Source organism: Branchiostoma belcheri, unplaced genomic scaffold (assembly GCF_001625305.1).
Source record: "Branchiostoma belcheri isolate BF01 breed outbred unplaced genomic scaffold, Haploidv18h27 scaffold102, whole genome shotgun sequence".
NCBI lineage: Eukaryota > Metazoa > Chordata > Leptocardii > Amphioxiformes > Branchiostomatidae > Branchiostoma > Branchiostoma belcheri.
Genome location: NW_017802403.1, coordinates 633,689 through 647,097, shown reverse-complemented (window position 1 = coordinate 647,097; position 13,409 = coordinate 633,689). Strand labels below are relative to the sequence as shown.

General features: G+C 39.7%; 2 protein-coding genes across 2 annotated transcripts; one reads left to right on the top strand and one right to left on the bottom strand.

The window, feature by feature from the left end:
- Positions 1-1,570: 1,570 nt before the first annotated feature.
- On the bottom strand, positions 1,571-3,481 carry LOC109474560 (protein pxr-1-like). The gene is given in 4 exon segments (XM_019774895.1): positions 1,571-1,743; positions 2,353-2,454; positions 2,457-2,849; positions 3,403-3,481. Coding segments are annotated over 4 exon segments (747 nt in total).
- A 2,783-nt stretch (positions 3,482-6,264) lies between these two features.
- On the top strand, positions 6,265-7,963 carry LOC109474906 (E3 ubiquitin-protein ligase TRIM56-like; the record flags this gene model as incomplete). Its single annotated transcript, XM_019775391.1, has 2 exons — positions 6,265-6,343; positions 6,954-7,963. A coding segment is annotated over exon 2 (981 nt), but the record flags the coding sequence as incomplete, so codon positions are not given.
- Between the last annotated feature and the right edge of the window lie 5,446 nt (positions 7,964-13,409).

The window sequence follows — 13,409 nt, the reverse complement described above, 5'->3', positions numbered from 1 at the left end:
GCAAAATGGGGTGCGGCGAAATGTTCTCTCAACGGACAAACTCCCTTGGTTTGCTTATTTCTCTATTTGGCCGATTTCTACTCTTTCCAGCCGCCTCCCCAAGCCTGGTAGAGGCTAATCTACAAGTACTCATTTGGCTGTCCACTAAGTGAAATCCTACATGTGTGTATACAACAATACAGCTTTCAAATACAAACTATGTCTTTCAAGTTTGACGAACAGACAAGGCACAAATAGATTTACACTAAATTACAGATTTTGCACAGCTCAAAGTTGAGTTGTAATGCTTATAGTCCGGATGCTAGTAAATCCTTGCTATTTGATGGTAAACTGACTTCGGACTGAATTTTTTTCTTTCAAGATGTTTTTTTTTAATTTTGTGCAACAGTCTTTTACTGCTTCTAAACTATGTTAATTATCAAATTTAATGGATTTAGAAGCATTCTTATCAAAAAAGAATGACTTAGTTTTTGGATCTTCTTGGGCAATATATCCCAATCCTTTCCTTTGGTGACTTTCCTGTCCATTGTTGTTTGAAACTGTGTTTCTAGCATTTTGTTTACGCTAGACTCTTGGGACTTATCCATGGCCATCCTGGAATGGGGTGAGCCTGAACTGAAATTTGATTGGCTGGTTGATTTCTTGAAACTGAAAGGTGATTGGTTGTGTCCCAGTGGGGTTTTCCTCTTGTCACCTGATTGGTTGTCCTTGTCAGGGGTGCTCTTCATGCCTCCTAGGAGCCTGAAGAATTTCTGCTGCCTCTCTACACTACCAAGCGAGGCAATGGACCACTTAGTTGAGCAGATAACTGAAATAATTTTTCACTTTGAGATACAAGCACCAAACTTGGTACAAATACTCATGAGACATTACTCTTTTGAAAAAGTACGCGGGCCACTTGATTTGACTTTTGGCGCCCCCTAGCGGCGCTTTTTGGTACTGCAGCCGACGTTCCGGGATTTATATTTCCTGTTCTAAACATGCTACAGTCATGATTTTTATGTGGTAGAAAGCTATTAAAGTAAGGAAGAAGTGACGTAAATTTGTGTCTCTAGCAACTTGCGTTGGAACTGCAGAGGCGTTTTTGCCGGTGCACAATTTGCTCAAAGTGATTACGCTAGGGGGCGCCAAAAGTCAAATCAGCGTCCTTGGACTCCAAGTTAGAGCAAATTGTGCACCGGCTAGAGACTAGAGTGCTAGAGACACCAAAATTATCTGCTCCACTATGTTGGTGACTGAAAGATTAGAAAATAAAAGAAGTCAGCAAAAACATTGACATATAGTTAAAATTTCTCTCTTATATAACACCCTTTATCTAACTTATCAATGCAAGTTTGTACTACCATAGCAAACTAAGATATTTCTTTCCTAACTGAGAAGACTAAAGCTCTCTGACATGTATCTATGGTACGCAACATATGTGAATTAAATCTAATTTGCATGTAACTGCTTTGCATTTTTGTGTCTTCATCTTGCATTCAATCAAGCAATCAAGAAAACAAGCCTAGGATTGGTTGATTTTTTTCTGGCCTAAAGATAACAACATTAGGCCTATATGTTGAATGAATACTCACTTCGGTTCCCTTGATTTTTTTTCTTTCTGTTCATCTTCTCTCTTCCCTGTCACTGTTTCTTCATCTTTCTGCAGCTCTCTTCTCTTCTCTCTCTCCAATTCTCCCAGTCCATCTGGGTTCCCCTCTTTAACACTCACAACCGTCACATTGTCGTCACCACTGTTGTCATAAGCCGTGTTTAAGTGGAGTCACCCAAACCGCGATTCGGGTAACTCACATTCCTCACATCTGGTGAAACCGTATCCGATCACAATTCGCTTGAGCTACATTTATTGCTGCTTGATGATAACACGCAAGGTGGCGTGCTATTAATGTCAGAGGTCAACGACCTGCTTGCTGATGCCCCCCTCTCAGCGTATCTCGGCCGAATGCCGACGTGGTCCCGCCAGAGGCGGTGTAGCTCGCCCTAGAACGGACCCATTATTTGACCATTACTGCTCTTTAAGTTGCTGCCACGTAAAAGTTGGCACTGCTTATAAATAAAGAAATATCACCCCGTAATCCATGACCAGGCGAAGTTACATTGAAATCACATTGCGTTCAGACGCAAATCGCGATGCGGGAAAACCGATTCTAAACCACCTCTAGAAGTGGCTTGGGATCAAGGCGCTTTCAATGTGATTTCTGAGCGTTCAGATGGAGCCACTTGAAACCGGCTTCAGGGGAAACCACATGTAAACCGCCTTGGGTGATTTCACTTAAACACGGCCCAATTCTCCCAGTCCATCTGGGTTCCCCTCTTTCACACTCACAACCGTCACATTGTCGTCACCACTGCTGTCATAGTTGAACCCTACATTTGTGTACTCCACAGATCCGTACTGTTTTGTCTTGCCATTGTTTGTGTACATGCCATAGTCCAAACTTTCTGAAGACTTTTAGATGGGACCTTTTCTTTACTGACTTCCTGTTTCACAGTGATTGAGGATGTCGCACCGTTAACATGTTCCTTGTTTTCAGCATTGTCTTTGGTGTTTTTCTTTTTTTCTTTCTTTTTGTCTTTCTTAGCTTTGGGTTCTGATGAAGATGGTTGCTTATCTACTTTTACTTCTTCTATTTCCCTGTACTTTCTCTTCTTTGCCTTCTTTTCAGACTTGACATCTGTCTTGGAGCTAGACTTAGAGTTAATCGTTGAGTCTTTAATGTCAGCCTTTTGGGGTTTCTTTTCTATGGAATCAGAAAGGTCAAGCTTTTTCTTTTTCTTCTTCTTAGGTCTCTCCGAGTCAGAAGTGCTCTCTGACTTCTTGAGATTCTTCTCTTTTTGTTTCTTCCTTTCTAGGAACACACAGGTGCACACACACACACAGTGGCATGCGTGCGCACAAACACACACACACACTCACTCACACACACACACAACCAAAAACAAAGCAATACCTGCTACAAAGGGTTTATTCAATTTTCAGCAGCTTTTGTTTTTATATTCAGCCGCTAAAACGTTCCCGCTCTGGCTGTTTATATTGCACTTTAGTCGGAAAATTATATTCCATAGGAAAAATTATAATTTGAGGTCCATCGTCTTGTTGTAATTTCATTGATGAAAATGAATATTTGCACTTGATATGTATATATGTATAAAAATATATTCAAGTTTTAGATTCTGTGCCCACAGACAATCCTTTCCTTATTCCTTGCTACGTTTGGTGGTTTATAGATCAACCACTAACAATGTTTGTGGAGTAGCAAACATGCTATCAGTCTGTGGCAAACAGTGCCACAAGGCGACACATCCGTGTACTGCATGTAACACTGCAGCTGTGTCACGCCAGACGCCTTTTCTTGACAACATGCCGTTCATTCGTCGGTGCGCATCTGGATTCCTGCCAACGTCCGAGGCTGTCCGTGACGTCACTTCTCTCACTGAGGTCATCAGTGCTGCTAGACACACAGCTGTCGCGTGACGTCATTTCATAGCTTTGTCCTGACAGCTTGATACGTTTGCAGCTGTCCGAAGTGCTGTCAGAATGGACACGTTTGGAGGTTTCAGTTCTCGTGTCACCTTGGCGTGAGCTGTCATTGAAGAACTGGGGACTTGAGCTGACACTGTCACGTCCAAGTGAAGACTGCTGTTTCACGGCAATGTCATTGCTGACAGCGAGCCTGCTGTCCTCGTGTGGAACAGCAGACCCCATGAGGCGGCACTTGAAGCACTCCAGACACCAACACTCGTCATCTGAAGACTCGGACTCAGAGTCGCTGGACCAGACGGAGTGCTGACGTTTTGTCTCGGTGTTGGCTTTTGGTGCGACCGCCCTTTTGGACTTGACCTTCTGTAAAGACAAACGTTCATACCAGTGAGACTTACAAGGTCATCTACGAGTAGCTAATCTAAATCCCTCGAGCTCCCGATAAAAAAGTAATATTATCTTCGAACTTATGCTGTCCTTTTGATATTCAGTAAGCAAATATAAAACATACTGCAGCAACCTAGCACATTGTCTTATATTACGCTACGCTGTATACGTTCTTTCCCATTAGACAGACTTAGGGGCCAAACAGACGGTATCTACTACTTGATTAGATTAGACTCTGGTGGTCCCTGTCTCCCACACTAACAATCATATGAGAACCTTAAGTTTGTACCAGCAACTGTTAAACTTTGGAACAGCCTTCCAAGGGAGATCGCTAAGATCAGGGACAGTCAAGGATTCAAATGTGAAGTTAATTATTTCCTCATCGCAAACATCTTACAGCGTTCTGTCTAGGCAGTCCGGCTGCTAATGCTAAGTGAGAGCTGACATATTAGATTTAAAAAAAATCAGATCCACCCCTAAGACATGGCCAAAAATGCATGGCGAATCAGATCAAACTTTATTGCACAACAACTGTAGTTATGTAACTGAATCTGACCTGAAGAACCTCCAACGGTGTAGGTCGTGACGTCAGAGTTCGGGCTTGTGACGTCAGCCGTTTGTTCCCGGCAGCGTTACCATGACGACGCATATCGGGATTATGTTTCCCATCATGCCTTGCGGTCCAGGCTGGCTGAACACCTTTTTTCGTCATCAGTTGTGGAGCAGATGACGGGGTCGTCTGACGTGGTGTAAAAGAATTATAACTGTTATAGCAAATTTCTCACGAAAAGTCTGAGATATTAAAACTATGAGCAACTGTAATTGTGTCGAAGACTACGAGCATTTATTTTTAAAGTGTAAAGACTAACAAAATTCTGGGAAAACTTTTGTCAATTGAAATGTAAAAGTTTTAAATGTACTGTAATGGTAAATCTGTGAGATGAGAAATGAGAAATTGTACTGGGATACAAAACAAATTACTTGAACTCATCTGAAATATACGTAATAATCAACTTATTAATAGGGATCGCAAAGAATGTTATATTTAAGAACTGGTGTAGTAAAAGAAACAATAATAGATACACATCAATGGATCTATATCGTAATTCTAAATCAGAAATCATCTTATACTTCAACCTTGTAAACAACAGAATGTACAAACATGTTCTTCGTAATTTGTAAACTTTGTATTTATATATGCATGTATGTAATGTAATGTTGCCTTTGATGAATAAAGCTTGAAAAAAAATTTAATGAGCAACTGCAGCTGCTATGTATATATAATGTTTATGTTGTGAAAAAAAATTATCATTGGGATAAAAATGTTGAGGGTTGATTTGAAAAAAATTACCTGTTTGACGTCTGATCGAGATGTCGATGGGTGCTGGTATCCGTTACCATGGCAACGATCATTACCCTGGCTGTCCGTCCGAACACTACTTGGTGCATCATGGGAAGTTGTAGGGACGGCCTTTGCCGCTGGATGGCGTGAGTGAACAGCCTGGTCCTGTTGTAATAAAATATATAACCAAAGTGTTTTAGTAAGAGTAACTTAAACAAAAGAAAGACTTTTTGTTAACCATTAACAGACAACGAAATATCGTCCATAATGAATGAACGATTGAATGGATAATTAAAGGTTTTAATTGTACATTTATACTCTGAGCTTCAATTATAGGTCCCAACAGAAGAATATAGACTGTTTATGCATGTATACAGACACATTATCAAGCTATCACCAGAACTGTAGTCATACTACGTATGTGTTAATGGGCCTAAATTCTCCTCCAAGCTCTGATTGAAGGATGAGATATAGGAGGGCTACCACGTAATCTTATTTTTTCAAATAATTTTGTTAGCATTAGCATTTTTAATGTCTTGGACGCACATATATGTCAACTTTGTGTATTTAAATGTTAATTGTACTTTTTTGTTGTGTAGCGCTGTTAATATAAGTTATAAATTGAGTGCAGCGTCACACTGTCCGTGTTAGGTTTTTTTGTTTTGATGAATAAAAAAAAACTGTAGTCTGTCAAGTAAATTAGACTTCTCCTGGCTTCTCTGTGATGCTGAAAATACGAGTATAAGAACAGACCAACTTGTTTTAGGATCAAAGGTTTGTCTATACTCGTTGAATTATTTAACTTGTGTGTATTCATTCTTATGAAGTAATTATAAAATAAATACTCAAACACGACCTTGAACGCTACGCTCTGCACGCGCAGGCGCAATACGTTCTGCAAACATTATGAGTAATGGCTGGGCAAGAAGGTTCCCTATTGGTTCACTATAAATCACGTGGTTTAGTGACTTAGACGACAAAGTCCGTTTTACTTTGCCACGTCTATATATGTTCTGAAGGATACTTTGTTCCGCGCTGTAGATTGTAGCAAATACTGGCAACGTACGTGGCCTTCCACGTCTGGTAAAGAAAGGAACAAGCAGACAAGACAACCGTGCGGTGTGAATTTTAAGGTCAGTACACTGAGGTATTTACCAGCTACCAGTTTACACGATCAGAAGCCGACATTGTAATTACTGGTCATATATATCAGATGTCCTAGAAAATGTCGGGCCCACCTGACAAACATTGGCTTTGTCGGAACATACGCATGTTCCTTTCGGTAGTAATCGCTCCATTCGCCCAAGTGCAACACCATTAAATACCATCTCCACAGTTTCGTTTCCGTTTTGTCATCAAATTACCTTGTGAAACTAAGGGTGCGAATAGCCTACAACTTTTCCGTTATAATGCTGAACGAAGAGCAGGCTCAAGCACTTTTATCTAGAAGACGTAAATGTGTTGTGTTTGGTGCTTGGAGACGTTTATTCACGTTATGAATGACACGGGTCTAGAGAGTTGGCACATCTATAGAGCTATGCAGCCCCCCCCCCCAAAAAAAACAACAAAATTCTAGAATCTTGCTAGATATGGTTTTCAGAATTGTGGTTTTACCTGCTACTGTGGAGAAGTCATCACACGTTATGTTACTGGCTGTTAGAACAACCAGGTATCCTTTTCCGTTACAAAACAAACGGTTGGTGTCATGTTCAAGAATAATGTCACGAACTTTGACCTTTACAGGTGTGTCTGTAGTTCCGGTTGCTATAAACATGGCGTCGGCTTTGATAAAGGAGATCAGCGACGACTTCCTGACGTGCCAGATCTGTGTGGAGATCTTCAGGAAGCCGAAGAGTCTTGACTGTCTTCACTCCTTCTGTGAGGAATGTCTTAAGGAGTACGTGAAGCCAGGTGAGACGGTGGTTAAGTGCCCGACCTGTCAGCGTGACACACCGCTCAAACAAAATGGCGTCCCTGAACTGAAGGACAACTTTTTCATTCTCAACCTCGTGGACACAATCGGGGCGCGCAAGAAAGTCCAGCACTCCGTGGACAAGCTGCCGTGTGAGAGTTGTGCGGGGAAGGGAAAAGTTGTATCCAGGTGTTTGACGTGTAATGACTTTCTCTGTAAATCATGTGTCTCCGGGCACAAAACTATGAGGGCGTTCAAAGGTCACCTTGTTGTGACGCTGGACGAACTGAGGTCTGGGAACTATGACGGACAAACAGAGAGGAAGGAGCCGACTTGTGACACCCACCCTGGCGAGAAGATGCGGTTCTACTGTAAAACACACAGCGTTACAGTCTGTCGCGACTGTACCGTCCTGGATCATCCCAAACCTGAACACAACGTCATCAATCTCACAGAAGCTGCAAAAGAAATAAGATCCTCCACCCAGCAAGCGCTAAAGAACTTAAAAGAAGTTTTGCACGAAACAGAAGAAGAGATAGTGGCCACAGACAAAGCCATCGTAGACAATCAGACAGAATGCAAGAAGGCCGAGCAGCTTGTTGATGAAAAGGTCAGTGATATTGTCACGCATGTAATGAAGATAGGAGAACAATGCAAGGAAAATGTGAAAGCTGACTATGGGTGGGAGGAGAAACAGAAACGTGCTAAGAAAGAGGAGCTGGAACTGAAGAAAGTGCGCCTGACCAGTACAGCGGAGTTTAGAGAGAGTCTTCTGAATCACGGCACGGATATTGAGTTGGCGACAGCAAATAAACAAATCAGGGAATGCGAGGACGAACTTTGTTCGCGGGGGTTTTACATGGTTCCTATTGCCAAAAGGAAGTTTTGGCCATCCTCAGGCAGCCTGATACTTCAAGGCACGGAAGAATGGAGTAAGCTACTCTCCATTAAAGGTAGATCCAACTTGTTTTTTTTTTTCAATTTTAACTTGTATTTAAATTTGTAACGTGTTGTTTTCTTCCGCATATGCATATGCCCAAAATGAATCAAACTTATTAGTTCATAGTGATAATAAACCCATTTCTGGGTTCCCCTAAAAGTTTGTTGAAATCATCGTACGATGCAAATATAGCAGTAACAGATTTACAGCAAGACCTATAGTAAGCTTTTTGGATCAGTTACGAACGACGGAAAGAACGACATGTAGCCATACCGACATCTAAGACCAGACCTACATTTCATTTCATTTCAGACTGCATTGAAGGAAAGCAGTAACAAACAAGAAAAAGGGGCGTGGCGGTGAAATGCCAGCAGTAGCTACCGACAGCAACAACATATTGCGGAAAGCATTGTCCTATACCTATTTTTGGTCAGTAATTACTGACTTCCAATTTCTGCCTACACCTACACGTTACGTTATGTTCGACAGTATACAACGCATGGTCCATCGTTTTGCATGTGCTATAGATTATAAGGCCACAGCAAGTGATTTTTATGGATGACATCAGCGCGTGGATTCATTTTTGATTTTGAAAAAAAAAGTTACATTTTGTTGCTTCTATGGTCAAAGATGTCTGTTGCCATGCCGGAACGTGGGTGGCAGAAAAATATGAAACGAGGAGACAAGACAAGGCTCAGAAAATATATTGTGTGTCTTTTATTTGATGCAGTGATGTATTTAATTCCCTCCATATGTGATGTTCCCCATGTATCAAATCTATTTGTACAATAATTGAAATTTTTTATATGTTTCTGCAAAAATGGATGTTACAATAATTGGCAGTAAACTTAGTATAATGTAAGGCCATGTTGTTTAGATTATATGGATGGCATCCGCGCGCGCATGAAAGTTTTCAACCATACTGTAAATCGTGCAAAAAAGTTGCTAAATGAGCAAAAATATACCATAAGTTGCAGGGAAAACATTTAGAAACGATACCAATGTCGTAGAATGCCAAAATCAAATGAAAAAAAGACAAAAATGTAAAGAAATGAATTCGAAGAGTAGATTATTCGCCATAACATATTCTGTGCCATTTGTTCAACCTTCATGACCACGTAGATTTCATAGTGAAAGCAACTTTTTTTTTTGCAAAACTTTTTTTTTATTCGCACGCGCGCATCAGTTTTGGGGTTCCCAGAGGATGTCATCCATATAATCAAATCAACATGGCCTTAGTATCGTTTCTTGTTTATGATGTCAAAATTTTGAAATATAGGAATCTTGTCTTTTTTGGCCGCCTTGTTTTTTTGGCCCCATCGCATTAGATTTGGCGTCTGCGAAACATACTATCCATAAAATCTACTCGCTGCGGCCTAACTTACATACGTAGACTATAGTGATAGTGATAGTTTGACCATGCTTGTGTTTACATGTAAATACAAGCTAGTTTTATGCTGTGACTTGTATTTAACCCAATGGGTACTATGTATAACAAACGTCTTGATACATTCATTCATCCATCCATCCATCCATCCATCCATCCATCCATCCATCCATCCATCCATCCGTCCATCCATTCATTCATTCATTCATTCATTCATTCATTCATTCATTCTTTCTTTAATTCATTTATTTTTTAATTTAAATTTATTCAATTTTTTCACAGCATGATTTAAATTCAATTTAGTAAGGTCCCATATAAGAACCATACCGTGTAATAACCATATTATATGATTATAATGCAAACATATCAGAATATGTAAACATTCGTGATGAATCATTAACTTTGCTCCGACCTTTATTATGTCTCATTGTTATGCAAATTGTGATGATGTAACATGTGGCAAAATCGTCTCAGTTATCAAACAGAAATGACTATGGGATATATCTCACAAAATCTGTATATAACGTGGCGTCTTTGAGTTATTACAAAGATCACCATATAAAAGCATGTCATTTTGGTTTCACTTTATCTTACACTAGGTACAATGTAGGTTAACAGTTTGTTAATTCTATAGATATCTTACATGTTTGCTCAGCAAAGTTGTTTTGTGGTAAGGGCATTTGATTTAACATTGAACATTTTGAAGAGGCATTTTGTTATATTTTTGCGTCAAATATTGATATATTTTGATTGCGAAACAACTTTGTGTGATTGTAATTCACTTCTAAATATTAACATATTTGTGTAATTATCTGACATTTCTGATTAGCACTTAAACATCCCACACGAGGCGCATTTAGTTTGTGATGCCACCAAAAATACCAGATTGTAATTTTATACACAAACATATGTGACTCATATTTTGGCACCTACACTTCCTGACACTGCACGAAAAGTTAGATTTACCAAAGGTAGTAAACTCAGGTAATGTTTACTATGTACACAGTATCTGGCTTTACTACGGCAGTAAACAAAGGTCAAGGTACCGTACTCGACTTTTTACTACCATTGTATAAAGTCCAGTAGTGTTTTAAAAAAAGTTAACATTACCTCACTTTACGCACTGGTATTTACTGCCATTGGTGAATATAAGTTTTCGTGCAGTGTAAATGACAGTTCGCAATGGAGTGGAACATAAAGAAATGACCCGAAACTTTGCGTTTTTACCGCATCGAATGTTGCCTAATGCAGCATTTAGCCGAGTACAAATGGTAGACATGGCATGTTTGTTTCCTTGGTAATGAAATGTAGGCTTGCTTTGTGGTGATCAAATCTTGAAAAGGCAATAAAGTTGTGAGTTGTAAAATGACGTTTTATTCTATTGCCCCATTGTTACACTTGGGCGTTTCAGACATACAACGCATAAACATCACAAGACATATTCACTACCATGTAAATATTTAGATACATACAAACTAGTTCGAAGAGAACATTTTAGCAAATGAATTTTACATTGACAAAATCTATCAATGGTGATGTTCACCTCTAATCATCTTATACACGTCACAAGTATGGAATTCTCATCCTTCGGTAGTTTTGATTTTGAAATTTTTGCATTAAGTATGTAAATTAGGCCCTTATTTCAGAACTGATTATTATGCATGTTGTATGTATTGAATTAAAGTCCTATCATGGAAAACCCTGGAATTGTAGTATTTCCCGATAAATAATGCCTTTTTTGCATAATTTAAATCTAATTTTGTGCCTCATTTTAATTGATAGATGATGAAATACCAAAAACGATGGAAGACCCTCCTTCCTTTCTTAACCCTAAACAGTACACCTGGGGTCCGCGCGGACCCCAGCACTATATATTCTGTAATATCTTTTTTGTTTCTAAAGATTTTTTTCTGAAATTTTAGGTAATTGTCACCCACAAAGTTGTCTCTAAACACAGTGCAGAAAACTCCGTTTCTACCATTTATAAAAAAAAATTATATCTGATTTTCTTTTGGGGTCCGCGCGTACCCCAGCCGGCTTTCGATCATAATGGATACACTGGCGTTCTTATACATTACCTTATTTCCGTTTTTATATGTTTTTATGCACTCATCGTATGTCTACCAAGTTTTCAGAGAATGGTGTTGTAATAGAATTAAATTTTAATAACTTTGGTGTAATTATGACGTCATATGACGTCAGAGCTAATAATATAGTCCGCCATATTGGATTTTGACCAATGACGTCATCAAATTAGCATATTCTATGCATATTAAATGATTTAACTTATATTTAATTATGTAAGATGTTATTCATGTTGGAAAAGAAGTGTAATTTAATATAAAACTCAGAAAAATTTTATGTTTAAATCGAAATTAAAAAAAAATGCCTGCTAGAAACCCGTTGCCATGGCAACACAAAAAAACATCAACTTACTAGTATTAAACTAATATGAACTTTTTTCCAGAGACATTTTAGGAAAGGTCTCCAAATTTGATACTTCTAGCGCAAGCCGTTTAGCCGCTATCTGAGATCAAAGTTGGGCCTCAAAAGCCCCTTCAGTCTGAAATGGGTTTAAAAATCGGGTATTTCTTCTTGTCTTCTTTTCTTCACAAAAAAAATAGAAAAAGTTCAAAATGTATGATTTTTGTATGTGATGTGAACACAGAGGTTACCACATCAGTTTGCAAAACAATTGAGCTGGTAGCATGTTGATAATTTCTAAAAATTAGCAAAAAACTGTCTTGGGGTCCGCGCGGACCCCAGGTGTACAGATTAATCAGTCCGGGAAGGTGTACTGTTGAGGGTTAATTTATTCTCTTTAGAAGATTTTTCATACCATACCCAACATTGTTGATCAAAGGATACTAGCCCTTGTCCTGCTGGCATTCCTGGCACAATATTTTTCAATAATTTCATGTCTTAATTAGATCATAGACCCCCAATTTTTTTGCCCTGCAGCAGTGCAGTGGCATAGTTACTTTCGCATTCGTTGCGTTTTGCTGCGGTGTGATGCGTTGCACGAGAAATACCCCCAAATCGTACCTATACAGGGTGTTATATAGATGGTACTGTATGTGCCGCGCGACATATGTTGCGCACAGCAGAACAAGGGCTAGTACTGCTTATTAAGCGTTGCTCACCTGCAGGCTACCGGGGAACAGCGCGCGGTTGACCCGGTAGGCCGGCTGGTGCCAGAAGCCCTCCTCACGGCCGCTCCAGATACCGTCATGCCCCGCGGCAAGCGTCCTCCCACAAACTGATGGTGCCTAGAGTGAACAGAAACTGTATAACTGATCCTAGGTCTTCAGCCAAGAACTCCATCTACTGAGGTGCACCAGCTTCTTGGATGGAAGGATGTAGCGACCATTCACAAAACACACAAACTCATACTAGTCTACAAATCACTGAACACCTTGATGCCGGGACACATGAATGAACTCTTTGTAACTTGTCGTAAGAGTGCCATTAGAAACACCAGGCAAGCGTCCTCCCACAAACTGATGGTGCCTAGAGTGAACAGGAACTGTATGCAGAGATCTCTGGCTGTGTCTGGGGCTACCATGTGGAACAGCATACCAGAGGAGGATGCACAGTGTGTTCCATCAGTGAGAACTTTCAAACAAAGAATACGATACTTGGGGTACTATCATGAAAGTTCAAGTCTGTAGACTGACCCTTCAAAGAAGCCACGTGACAAGCTTCACTGGGTCAGTCTACTGAGGAAGACCAGAGTGACTGGTGGAAAGCTCTAGTATAGGCGAGAGAGTTCTTTGTGTTGGATCAAAAGTTTTAACTTTAAACAAAGAATACGGTAGTCGAGAAATTTTATTTGCGGACTGATTTGCGAACTGTGATTTTGGACAAGATGTGATTATTATGTTAGGTATTTAGTAATTTATTTTTGTATTGATTTGAATTTTATTTGAATTTTATCTACTTATTTATTGTGTTCCCGTG